Source organism: Dendrobates tinctorius, unplaced genomic scaffold (genome assembly GCF_039654945.1).
Source record: "Dendrobates tinctorius isolate UK_male_01 unplaced genomic scaffold, ASM3965494v1 ptg000034l, whole genome shotgun sequence".
Classification (NCBI taxonomy): Eukaryota; Metazoa; Chordata; class Amphibia; order Anura; family Dendrobatidae; genus Dendrobates; species Dendrobates tinctorius.
In genome coordinates, this window is record NW_027361702.1 from 16945622 (window position 1) to 16958275 (window position 12654).

Below are 12654 nucleotides of genomic sequence, written 5' to 3' on the forward strand. Positions count from 1 at the left end.
CCCTGGGATGGGGCGACCCAAATGCATTTGTCTTGGTTGAAAACGCAATGCTAAAGTTGAAAAACGCATCAAAAACGCTATGTGTGAACATAGCCCAAGCGGTGCAGGAACATTTTTGTTTTGGGTTATTTATTTTGCCCTATATATAAATCATTACCCTGGAAAGGATGTTCCTTAACATATTTCCCAGGAAAATCCATTTTGGTTTCATTTTCATATGTTTTATTGTGCGCGTGGAAAAGTGGCTTAAGACTCTGACAACGTTGTTAGCAGCAGTGACCTTGGAGTCAGAAATGCTTCCAGGGGTCTTCCCCATGATGTTCCCATGTCATTTGACCACTGTTCCCATTCGAATTCCACCGTTGCTAGACCCTAAAAAGCCCCCCGGGGGGTCCGCGGCAAAAATGCTCAAGTTTCCAAAAAACCTACATTGGGCTCGTTGCTCAGGTCAAGCACCCGAGCATTCCAATTTGTTTGCCCCAAGCAACGAGCAACTGAGAATTTCAGTGCTCGCCCATCACTAGTGTTATGTTCTAACTAAAAGAAGATGACAAGTTTGGCAGAATGACAGAATACATGGATGCTAAACTGTGGTCAACATTGAAATCATGACTCTTACACAAAACAGTGGTTTTAATGAGGCAGAGACGGAGTACTCAATGCGGTGAATCAAGATCGTTGAGGGAACTAGATGCTATAATTATCTAGAGCAAGTAAATGTGCACAAAACAGCTTGGCTTTTTACTGTGGTAATGTAGTGGAAACATGGTGGCCATGAACATTAAATAACTAGTTGCTGAAAGCATTTCAAGGGTATTTTAATGCGGCATCATTTAGACACATTTGTACCTACAGAATTTTTTTAAGCAGAAGACGTTTCGGGAAAATGTTTATTCTAAAATGTCTTCTTTGGCACCTGCCTGGTCATTTTTCCACCAATAGTGACTTTTTAATTAAAATACGTATATACGGAGCTGCAGCCTGAGGAATAGTCAGGTTACAACTTTTAGCCACTTCACAGCTTTCAAAGCCTAAGGTGGCTAAAAGAAGCTCAAAATTTATTTCACACTGCGGTGCACATTAATTCTTCTTGTAACACCTTTTCAGGGGGAATCCAGATGGAATTTACCTGAAACTGACCCATACCCTGATATTAAATGGAGCCTATCATATCGGATAATGATGTTAGACTGCAAATATGGGGTTAATCTGCAGGTTAATAGCGTTAGAAAGGTGCCTGGCTGCCATTTTGAAAGTGCGGCTCCCTTGATCATTATTCCTCTTGGGAGCCTTCAGTCATACAAGCTTTGGTGCAAAGAAGAACCAACTGTCAGTCTAAGTCAGGGGTGGCCATATCATTGCTGCAACCTGTGCAGCCGCGCAGGGGCCCCATGAGGTAAGTGGGCCCATTTCTATCCTCAGAAAGGTAGAATTGTAAATTATGATGAGCTATTGGACTTCAAAGGGCCCATAAACTGTTCATGCACAAGGGTCCTTTTCTATATATGTCCGCCAGTCTTCAAAATGCTGGGGGGTGCTTACAGCCACTGCCCATGGTGCCATGAGCGGGATTGTAGCCATGCTGGCATGGCTATATGACTGAAAGCAGGTGGCTTCTGGGAAGAATAAGTTAATTTTCTCTTTAGAGACGCACTTTCAGTACGGAGCCCGGCACCTTTCTAATGCATTTAACTTGCAGATTAACCCCATATCTGTGGGTTACTAGCATTTTCCAACCTGACAGGTTCTCTTTAATTTCCCGCAATGAGATTTGGTGATTATTTGATGCTACGTATTTTCCCTGTGCAAAAAAAGCAGCGTTTTACATTTCTAGCAAAGATAATTAAGTTTACAGAAATCTCATGCCCACTGTGCTTTTTTTAACGCTGCGTAAACTCACCTGTGACACATGTTTGACATCGGCATCAAATCAATTTCTCTTGTGGGTACTCCGAAGTTAATGTGCATATTCTCCATCTTGCTTTAGATGTAGGAAAATCCACAGGTAAATACACATATGCCTTTTTAACGCACTTCTGATGTGGAAACTCACTAAAAACGCATGTTATCTGCACATAACTAAATCAATAAAGCCAAATACCAAAAAGAATCAGGAATAAACTATTTAAAACATTGTATAACAAACAGAGACAAGAACCAAAACATGATAAAAACACAATAAAAATGCAATGGAAGTAAATTACCTAATAGGTGCAGAATTTCTGCAACATCAAAAACTCACCAAATGCTCATCGTGAGAAGCAGCCTAAGTCCTCCTTAGGGAAAGTCTCATGGACCCTATACACATTATATCATCAGCTGATCAGGATTTTTTTTAACAGCCTTCTTCTCTCTCTTGAGCCATGGCAGACTTGATGGATGAACGATTTGTAGGAAATTCGATCTTGTGGAAATCTAGATAGGTCCACCAGGGTCTTCTTCACCGTTATCTTGATACAGTTAGGTCCATATATATTTGGACAGAGACAACATTTTTCTAATTTTGGTTCTAGACATTACCACAATGAATTTTAAACAAAACAATTCAGATGCAGTTGAAGATCAGACTTTCAGCTTTCATTTGAGGGTATCCACATTGAAATTGGATGAAGGGTTTTAGGAGTTTCAGCTCCTTAACATGTGCCACCCTGTTTTTAAAGGGACCAAAAGTAATTAGACAGATTAAATAATTGTAAATAAAATGTTCATTTCTAGTACTTGGTGGAAAACCCTTTGTTGGCAATGACTGCCTGAAGTCTTGAACTCATGGACCTCACCAGACGCTGTGTTTCCTCCTTTTTGATGCTCTGCCAAGCCTTCACTGCGGTGGTTTTCAGTTGCTGCTTCTTTGTGGGCCTTTCTGTCTGAAGTTTAGTCTTTAACAAGTGAAATGCAAACTCAATTGGGTTGAGATCAGGAGACTGACTTGGCCATTCAAGAATATTCCACTTCTTTGCTTTAATAAACTCCTGGGTTGCTTTGGCTTTATGTTTTGGGTCATTGTCCATCTGTAGTATGAAACGACGACCAATCAGTTTGGCTGCATTTGGCTGGATCTGAGCACACAGTATGGCCCTGAATACCTCAGAATACATTCGGCTGCTTCTGTCCTGTGTCACATCATCAATAAACACTAGTGACCCAGTGCCACTGGCAGCCATGCATGCCCAAGTCATCACACTGCCTCCGCTGTGTTTTACAGATGATGTGGTATGCTTTGGATCATGAGCTGTACCACGCCTTCGCCATACTTTTCTCTTTCCATCATTCTGGTAGAGGTTGATCTTGGTTTCATCTGTCCAAATAATGTTTTTCCAGAACTGTGCTGGCTTTTTTAGATGTTTTTTTTAGCAAAGTCCAGTCTAGCCTTTTTATTCTTGATGCCTATGAGTGACTTGCACCGTGCAGTGAACCCTCTGTATTTACTTTCATGCAGTCTTCTTTTTATGGTAGATTTGGATATTGATACGCCTTCCTCCTGGAGAGTGTTGTTCACTTGGTTGGCTGTTGTGAAGGGGTTTCTCTTCACCATGGAGACTATTCTGCGATCATCCACCACTGTTGTCTTCTGTGGGCACCCAGGTCTTTTTGCATTGATGAGTTCACCAGTGCTTTCTTTCTTTCTCAGGATGTACCAAACTTTAGATTTTGCCACTCCTAATGTTGCAGCAATTTCTCGGATGGGTTTTTTCTGTTTTTGCAGCTTAAGGATGGCTTGTTTCACCTGCATGGAGAGCTCCTTTGACCGCACTTGTTTCCTTCACAGCAAAACCTTCCAAATGCAAGCACCACACCTCAAATCAACTCCAGGCCTTTTATCTGCTTAATTGAGAATGACATAACGAAGGGATTGCCCACATCTGTCCATGAAATAGCCTTGGAGTCAATTGTCCAATTACTTTTGGTCCCTTTAAAAACAGGGTGGCACATGTTAAGGAGCTGAAACTCCTAAACCCTTCATCCAATTTTAATGTGGATACCCTCAATTGAAAGCTTAAAGTCTGATCTTCAACTGCATCTGAATTGTTTTGTTTAAAATTCATTGTGGTAATGTCTAGAACCAAAATGAGAAAAATGTTGTCTCTGTCCAAATATATATGGACCTAACTGTAGTATGAAGCCATCGGGTTGCTGGTCTTCTTCTTAGCCTTGTTCCTTCTATTCTTCAGACCATGATGTCCTTGTCCAGTGATTGCTCTCTTTATATGATGTATCCAAAGTACGCATGTCGTAGCTTGGTGATCCTTGCTTCCAGTGACATGTCTGGCCTGATTTATTTCAAAATTTTTTGAATGTTTTTCTTGCCATCCATGGTATTGATAACATCGTTCTCCAACACCACATTTCCAATGTTTCGATTTTTCTTCGATCAGGATTGTCTTCTTTTGTGGTATGTTTACAATTCATGGGGTTTTTTGCCTTTTTTTGGTAGAAATTTCAAGAAAATATATTCATATAATTATTTTAAATTGTAAAGCACAAGTAATGCAGACAAAAAATTACAAAAAATGTGACTGGCATCATTAGAGGTGTACAGCATTTAGTGGTTAAAAGAAATTAAAGCATAAGGGACGTACTGTAACGCTGTTGCCCAAGGGCTTTTGAAAACCTGGAGCCGGCCCTAAGCAACATGAAATGTTACAATATGCTTATAGTTAAATGAAGAAAATACTCCTGACACTTCTGAAATGAGTATAAATTAAAGAGTGAAACATGTATGCATGATTTTCTTGGATAAGCAAATTCATTTGACAGTGTCACGGCCCAGAAATAATTACATTTCTTTCCCATATGCAGGGAGGAAGCCCTTCTAGCAACACACTTTGAATCAGTTGATGACCTCCTTTCATCCTTTGGTCCAGTCAGAGATTGCTCATTTAGCAATGGTGGATGTTCCCGTAATTTCAAGTGTGTCTCAGAGCGCAAGGTCGATTCTACAGGATGCGTGGTAAGTCAACTTTTCCCTTTAGATTATGGCATTATAATAACCTAGATTTTGACCTATCTTTATTGTATTATTAAGGAAGCACCCCTCCTCTTCCTCCCCTTCCTCCCCTTCCTCCTCCTCCTCTTCCTTCCTCTCTTCCTCCTCATCCACTTTCTCCTCTCATCAAAGTTTTATCCTCTTAATATATTGCAGTCATCATATTATAAAGCACTGTGTACTTACAGTTGCTCATTTTGCCTTTCTACCCAGATAATTCTTCTCTTTTCTCTGCTGTATGTAGAAACAGGAAGTCTCTTGTCTCCGCATGAGTCATTCTCCTCTTCACCTTCTGACCCAGCTGCTCGTACTCCCCCTGCCAGGAATTTTACAGTGATGACTCATGCTGGGAAAATTGACCTCCTGTTTCTACACAGAGTTTTAATCACGCGATGATGTGATTAATCATGTAATCACGTTTTAATCACGTGATGTCATAGATCTAATGGTACAGTGAATAATTATCTGAGTAGAAAGGCAAAATGAGCAATTTTACATAGGATAACAATTTTTATAGCAGTGCTGCTTTAATTGTGTAACAAACTTTTCATATTTTGGATTTTTTTTTGGTGGGGGGAGTGGAGTATATTACTGTATATATTGGAATCACATCTTCTGCTTATTGTATGCCCAAAGAAAACATCTTTTTTACTTTTTTCATTTTATTTTATTTTTTTCACTTTATTTTACATCTACTGTATTGATTAAAGAATAAAAAAAGTAAAGCAAAATAAAACCCTCGCAACAGAAAAAAATAAAGCTAATTAATGTAAAAAGCTCACACCTTGCTATAGCAGCACTTGGAATAGAGATTCTGCATGACACAGACACCACTTTTTAATTATTTTTAGAGATGTTCTGAAAGCAAGCATTTAATCAAGTTGCCAATATTTTTAAAGTGTGTGGCAATCAGAAAATTACAGAACAGAGGTCATATGCATCATAGATAATTTGTCACATAGGATGACATCAAGTTAGGGTTCATTCAGAGATATGATAGTCTTGTACAAGTGCTAGCTATTGTTTTCACAGATAGCAGTCATAGCTGTGATTATCTATGGGGCCTTTCACATGACTGAGGCTGGAGTCACACATAGCGACTCACCAGCGACTCCTGACAACGATATCAATGTGTCAGGATCGCTGGTGAATCGCTATGTGATCGCTGGTGAGCTGTTACACAGACAGCTTCACCAGCGATCAGCACAGCGCCCGGCGTCGCTGTGCACGTTAGTAACCAGCGCACTGATGCAGGAAGCTGGTAACTAACGTACACATCGGATATCCAAGGGACGTGCGCCCCTAGATACCGGATGTGTACATTAGTTACCAGCTCCCTGCATCAGCGCGCTGGTAACTAATGTACACATTGGGTATCTAAGGGACGCACTCCCTTGCATACCCGATGTGTACATTAGTTACTAGCAGATCGCTGGTCTCCCGCCTGTCACACGCAGAGATGCGTGGTGGCCAGCGGGAGACCAGTGACCAAAAAAAGTCCTGGCCTTTCCTGCAGCGATCAGCGATACCGGCAGGGGGGCCGGTCGCTGATCGCTGTCACATACAGCGATCTCGCTGGTGAGATCGCTGTTGTGTCACAAAAATTGTGACTCAGCAGCGATCTCGCTAGTGAGATCGCTATGTGTAACGGGGCCTTGAGCCCTCTGTTGCAGAGACATGTCCGATTGTGATCAAAGGGTCAGATCAAAATTGGCAATGCAGGTCTATGAGTCCAGAAAGAAAATCAGACTGCACTCTAATAGCATCCGAATGTGAACTGATTTTCATTGACTGTCACATAAGAGAAGGTGGCAAAACTTTTTTATATGCAGTGGGGAAAATAAGTGTTTGATACACTGCCGATTTTGCAAGCTTTCCAGGCTACAAAGAATGGAGAGCTCTGTAATTTTTATCGTAGGTACACTTCACCTGTGAGAGACAAAATTTACAAATAAAAAACTGAAAATCACAATGTATGATTTTTACATAAATAATTTGCATTTTATTGCATGAAATAAGTATTTGATACAATAGAAAAGCAGAACTTAATAATTGGTCCAGAAACCTTTGTTTATGTTTCTGGTAGCTCTTGACCACGTTTGCACACACTGCAGCAGGGATCTTTGCACACTCTTCCACCCAAATCTTGTCCAGATTTATCAGATTTTGGGGCTGTCGCTGGGCAACATTGAGTTTCAGCTCCATTCAAATTTTTTTATTAGGTTCAGGTCCAGGACCTTGAAATGCTTCTTACCTAGCCACTCCATAGTTACCCTGGCTGAGTGTTTCAGGTGCTTGTCATGCTGGAAGACCCAGCCATGACCCATCCTCAATGCTCTTATTGAGTGAAGGAGGTTGTTGGCCAAAATTATTATTTTTATTTATTATTAGAGCGCCATTTATTCCATGACACTTTACATGTGAGGAAGGGTATACATAATAGAAAACAAATTGTTAACACACTACCCAAGCCCATATTCCTAGAAACAGAATGTGCAACACTTCATATAATGCATAAACATACTGACCCCTGCAGTGAATATACCACGTCAGGATCAAGAAGTGTATATAGTTAGAATTTTTTTTTTTAAATATATTACTTTATTTTGTCAGTATTAAAAAACATAAACATATAAAATAGGATACCTCAAACCATAAAAACATAAGAGGTCAGCTAAAGAAGCACATGAAAATATACAGGGATATATATTTGTGTGGTTATAAATGATATTTTAAATTATCAACACATATATAACTATTGTATGCCACCAATTACAAGGTCTATAATGTAGTCACCACAATATCACTTAATATTAGCATATCTTAATTACCACTATAGCATATCATTAGGTGTTCGACCAATCACCATTTAGAAATTATCTTTTTAAATCCATATTTGCAGTGAGCAGATCACAGCTACTGCTATATAATACAGGTATATCGGATCCCAGACAGCTAAATTAGCTATAATTCATTAAAGAGACATGGTGCATACAATTTTCTCATATATATGAATAGTTACACTAGTGGTTGCAAACCTGAAGTTATAGTAAACTGCCGGTGCCCTGTGCCCCGTGCCCCACACATTACCTGTACTTTTGCTGCTTCACACATACAGTATAGCGCCGAGTGGTATGCTGACACTTAGCCATACTGTACCTTGTACCCACACCTTAGCTGCTTCAGTCCCGGGAACTACCCTGGAGTGGTAACTAGTGTTTACTCGCAGCCCAGCTTATCCTCACCATCAGAGACCCTAGTGTCGACCCGGTATGCACTTAGTCATGCCCCATCCAAGGTAAACCGGGCTCATGGTGCGTGGGTCACACCCTCCACCTTTACAAACAGTTAATAGAAGTTTGTTAACAATTTTTATGTATCCCAAAACTATGCGTGTGACAAATACAACTGGTCTCTTAAAAAAGGCCTCTTATAGCTAAGTTGTAGAACGTCTAGGTCCTGAACCGTGACGATAAAAAAGGTAATAAAAAATGGTCTTGACGGGAATAGGTTAATACTATTTTATGCTGATGCTTCACTATTATTGACTATACACCACTTTTCTTCTTTTTTTTGGTGGTCGACACCTCTCTTGAGCTGACAAGTGATGATAAGACGAGGGCTATGATTTCTGTTATTCGATATGATGTGCTAGATCTCTTGGGGAAATCTATGTGTTATACCCTAATTAAAAATAAACCAAATGACTCATGAATGTTATTAAAAAAACAACTAGAAATCACAAATTAAGTAGACATAGATGCTGCAGATATTCCCCCAAGGGTAGTATTAAAATATGAAGCAGACATTATGATTACTGCCTGAGGCAGCTTCTTCTCCTGTCCAACATAACTCAATAGACTGAGATGCCAGAGTGAATGCTAAGCGCCTGCATTAATAAGAAAGTATCTAATAAATAGTAACACAATGTTGTCACAAATTCCATTAACACAATAAAAATGTAAACACAAATGGTATTTGTTGGTTATTATGGTTATGCACGAATCCTAATTTCTTGTACTCGAGCATTTACAGATGATTCAGATGTCAGCTATTTTCACGTGCGAGTTTCATCCAAGTTTTGTCAAACTTTATTCCAATTTTCATCAATTTTTCTCGAACGTGAAAATAAAAAAAAGACACTGAATGTATTTTTTCATGGACTCATAGACTTGCATTGCTGATTTTGACCCGACACTTGTATCAACATCAGATATGTCTCCTCAATGTTGCGCGGACCACTCGATCCGCAAAAAATCACAAACTCTATTTACTATTATGAGTGTTATCCATGAAAAACAGACAGCACGCAAAAATGTTGGCAGCGGATTATTCAGGATACTTTACAAGCATGTGACAACAGAGCTTCTTTATTCAGGAGCAATCAGTATCAATATATTATAAGATTAATAGATCAGGAATAAATCATCTGTGTGTTTCCATCTGTGCAGCATCTACAGCAGGCTGCTTCTCTCAAACACAGACACAGGAAAAACAGGAAATACAGTCACATGCTCTCCCTGTGTGAGCCTCTGGGAGTTTTTTTTGTTCTAACTTTATAAACAGCATACAAATCTAGCAACTAAACACTCATAGACAGGAATGGAGTTGTTGCACCAAATATATTCCAACAAAAAAACAGCTGTAAGGTTCACTTTAATCCTCTGTTCATAAACAGGGAAACCAGAGTAAAAGTGAGTACTTTTTTGAAATTTTTTCTTTGTCAGAGTTCTGACAAAAAAAATTGTCATTGTTAAAAAAAGTACCGGTATATAAAACTATGAAAATGAAAATTGTGGTGGACAGGGCAAAGTCTCAAATCAATATTATCGAGGATGCATTAGTAGGTTCAGTCTCACTGAAAACATTTTTTTATTTCATGTACATTTTTACATTTTTAAACTTAATAAATAAGTAATCCATTTTTATTTTTTTATTGAAATATGATTAAATATATGAAAGGTTGTTGTAAAGTCTATTGTTTTATCCATAAGGCATTGTAGAGAAACCCAGACCAGTTCTAGAATCGGATCAGAAAATGATGGATATGGCATTTGATTTTTGCATCTTTGGGATAATTTCTTTCGGGCTCAGACATAAAACAATTGACCGAACACAACTAAGTTATACATTTATTTCATGTTTTACTTAATTAGATAGATTGTCCGTGAACAGAAAATGTACAGAACATAACTGTCCTGATGGACATAATTGTCTCCACAGAAAAGTTATCATATTCTTAAACTTCTCAACGTTTACTTTTCCTTTGACAGAAAGGGAAGTTGTGGAACTGTACTCGTGACCTAATCCAACCAGGAGTGATATTTGCTTTGGGAATGAGCGTGTTTCCTTTAGTCTCATCCCAAATATCGAAAGCACACTGACTGTATTTCTGTGAATTTCTCATACGCTTGCATGTAAGGAACAGTAGATTACAAGAATGGATGTGAGTGATGGTCTCCATGGATTACACTGAAGTTTTATGTTGGAAACAGCGTAATTAATAGTTGTACAATGTCATGGGTAGGTGAATGGCTGTAGAAAAAAATTACGATAGATGCGATGAGTGTTGAGACTGAGTAGATCTCCTTTGATGGATGCTTGTCATGTTAGTACCATGGACATAACAAATTGGACTGGTAAAAATAATGATGTGTTGACCAAAACGATTCATGTGTTATATTTACACGTTCTTATTCCCTTTGCTAATAGTGTCCTGGGGATTTAAAGCCAATGAAGGATGGAAGTGGATGCTATGATTACACCAAAGGAATCGACTGTTCTGATGGATCCAATGGAGGTTGTGAACAACTTTGTTTACAACAGATGATATCACTCCCGAATGAACCAAATGAAAGCGCTATATACATGTTCTGTGGGTGAGTAAATCTAAAGAACCAAGAAAGGATCAGATATGTTAGATTTGTAAGAGGAATTCACATAGTGCTCTATGGAGACTTTTTTGCAGCACATCTTACCTATTTTAACAATGTAAATGCAATTGCACTCCAAAGGTCTTCCTCGAAAATTATTCCTCCGGAAGAGCGCAGCTAAAATTGACACCTTTGAGTAAGGGTACCGTTACACTTAGCGACGCTCCAGCGATCCCCACAACGATACAACCTGGTAAGGATCACTGGTACGTCACTACATGGTCGCTAGTAAGCTGTCAAGCAGGCAGATCTACTCAATGATGCAGCAACGATTCGGTGATCCATATAACGACCTCGGTGGTCGTTGGGACCTTGTCACACAGCAGCGATTCTGATGACTCACGCCTACGTCCCTGAGTTCTGCGTCACCAACGAGAATGCTCGTCGGCATCAAACACAGCGATGCATGCTGGCCAGCAGGACGCCAATGATCAAAAAGTGGCCTAGGACATTCGAGCATGATCAGCGATATCCAGCGGGGGGCCGGTCGCCGGTATGTGTCACACGTAGCGAGATCACTGTTGCGTCACAAAATCTGTGATGTTTCAGTGATCTCGCTAACGATCTCGTTATGTGAGACGGGGCCTTAAGGCTTTATTATTACTTGAGTCAATCATGATGGTGTGTGGCACTCATCAGATCAGTCTGTATGATGAAGTTACAAAAACTATTCCACCTAGGGAAGCATGTACATAAAAGAAGTCGAGTGTTTGTTAGACAATCTGCTGGGGGTCTATGATGGAAAGCTGCATTTCCGTCTAAGGTCATCTATAAAAATAAACAAATGTTTGTGCTATCTCTATTTCTTGGTATACAGGATTTTCCATATATACTTCTCAATTCTTAGTATTTTTTATATTTTATATTTATATGTAGTTGTGTGGATGAATATCGACTAGCACCAGATGGCAGATCTTGTCTAATGGTGACAGATCTTTGTGACGGTTCTAAGTGCCTACGTCCAGATGGTCACCTGAATGACACATTGTTTGGAGAGATGCTTCATGGCTTTGACAACAAGACTCAGAGAGTCAATCAAGGTCAAGTTTTCCAGATGAGTTTCAGGTGAGATCAGATATAAAGATGTTCTTTTCTTTTCATTTTTATCTCAACTTACAACAAAGTCTGAAAATACAGTAAGGTACCAGTTGGAGTTACGAGGTACTGTACAATCTCAAAAGACCAACAGAGTGCCTTTCTAAGTTCTTTTAGCCTAGATTCTTAAAGTACCTTCTAGCATACTTTAAAAAGTAAAATGTACAGGCTCACGGCTTACACATGCACAACTGGAAGATTCTGACATCAGTAATATGTTCACCAGTAGTGTTGTCATGATGATCATGTAGATGTGCAATCCACTGTCTATATCTTTTCTCAAGGAGATTTTGAAAGCAGAGCATCCTCAAGCTTTGGACTGTCATTTCAACAAACAACATCTAAGCATGGCAGCAAGAAAAATGCCAACAGTTTCAATTTTGGGGGGAAAATCCTAATGTCTGACCTGCTTTAAATGAAGGGTCTTTCTGCATTAGGTTCCACTTGTGAGTTGCATCCTCAAAATTCCGGGTCCGGTTTGGCATACAGATGCCAGGCATTGATGTAACAGCAGGAAGGCACTTGTGGAACGAGGACTTGGAAAACTATAGGTGCAGGAAAGTACAAACACTGGAGCACAAGACTCAGGAAAGTCGAAAAATACACATGCAGACCCAGGCCAGGAGAAGATAGAGGTGCACA

At 39.5% G+C, this 12654-nt stretch overlaps 1 protein-coding gene across 2 annotated transcripts in view; it reads left to right on the forward strand.

Moving 5' to 3' along the window:
- ASTN2 (astrotactin 2) overlaps window positions 1-12654 on the forward strand; it is a 1339273-nt gene that overhangs the window by 789277 nt on the left and 537342 nt on the right. For both annotated transcript variants that reach the window (XM_073573127.1, XM_073573126.1), the window contains exons 10-12: window positions 4798-4948; window positions 10697-10863; window positions 11794-11982. In XM_073573127.1, coding sequence (XP_073429228.1) covers window positions 4798-4948; window positions 10697-10863; window positions 11794-11982 — 507 coding nt within the window. The remainder of the gene's footprint in view (window positions 1-4797; window positions 4949-10696; window positions 10864-11793; window positions 11983-12654) is intronic.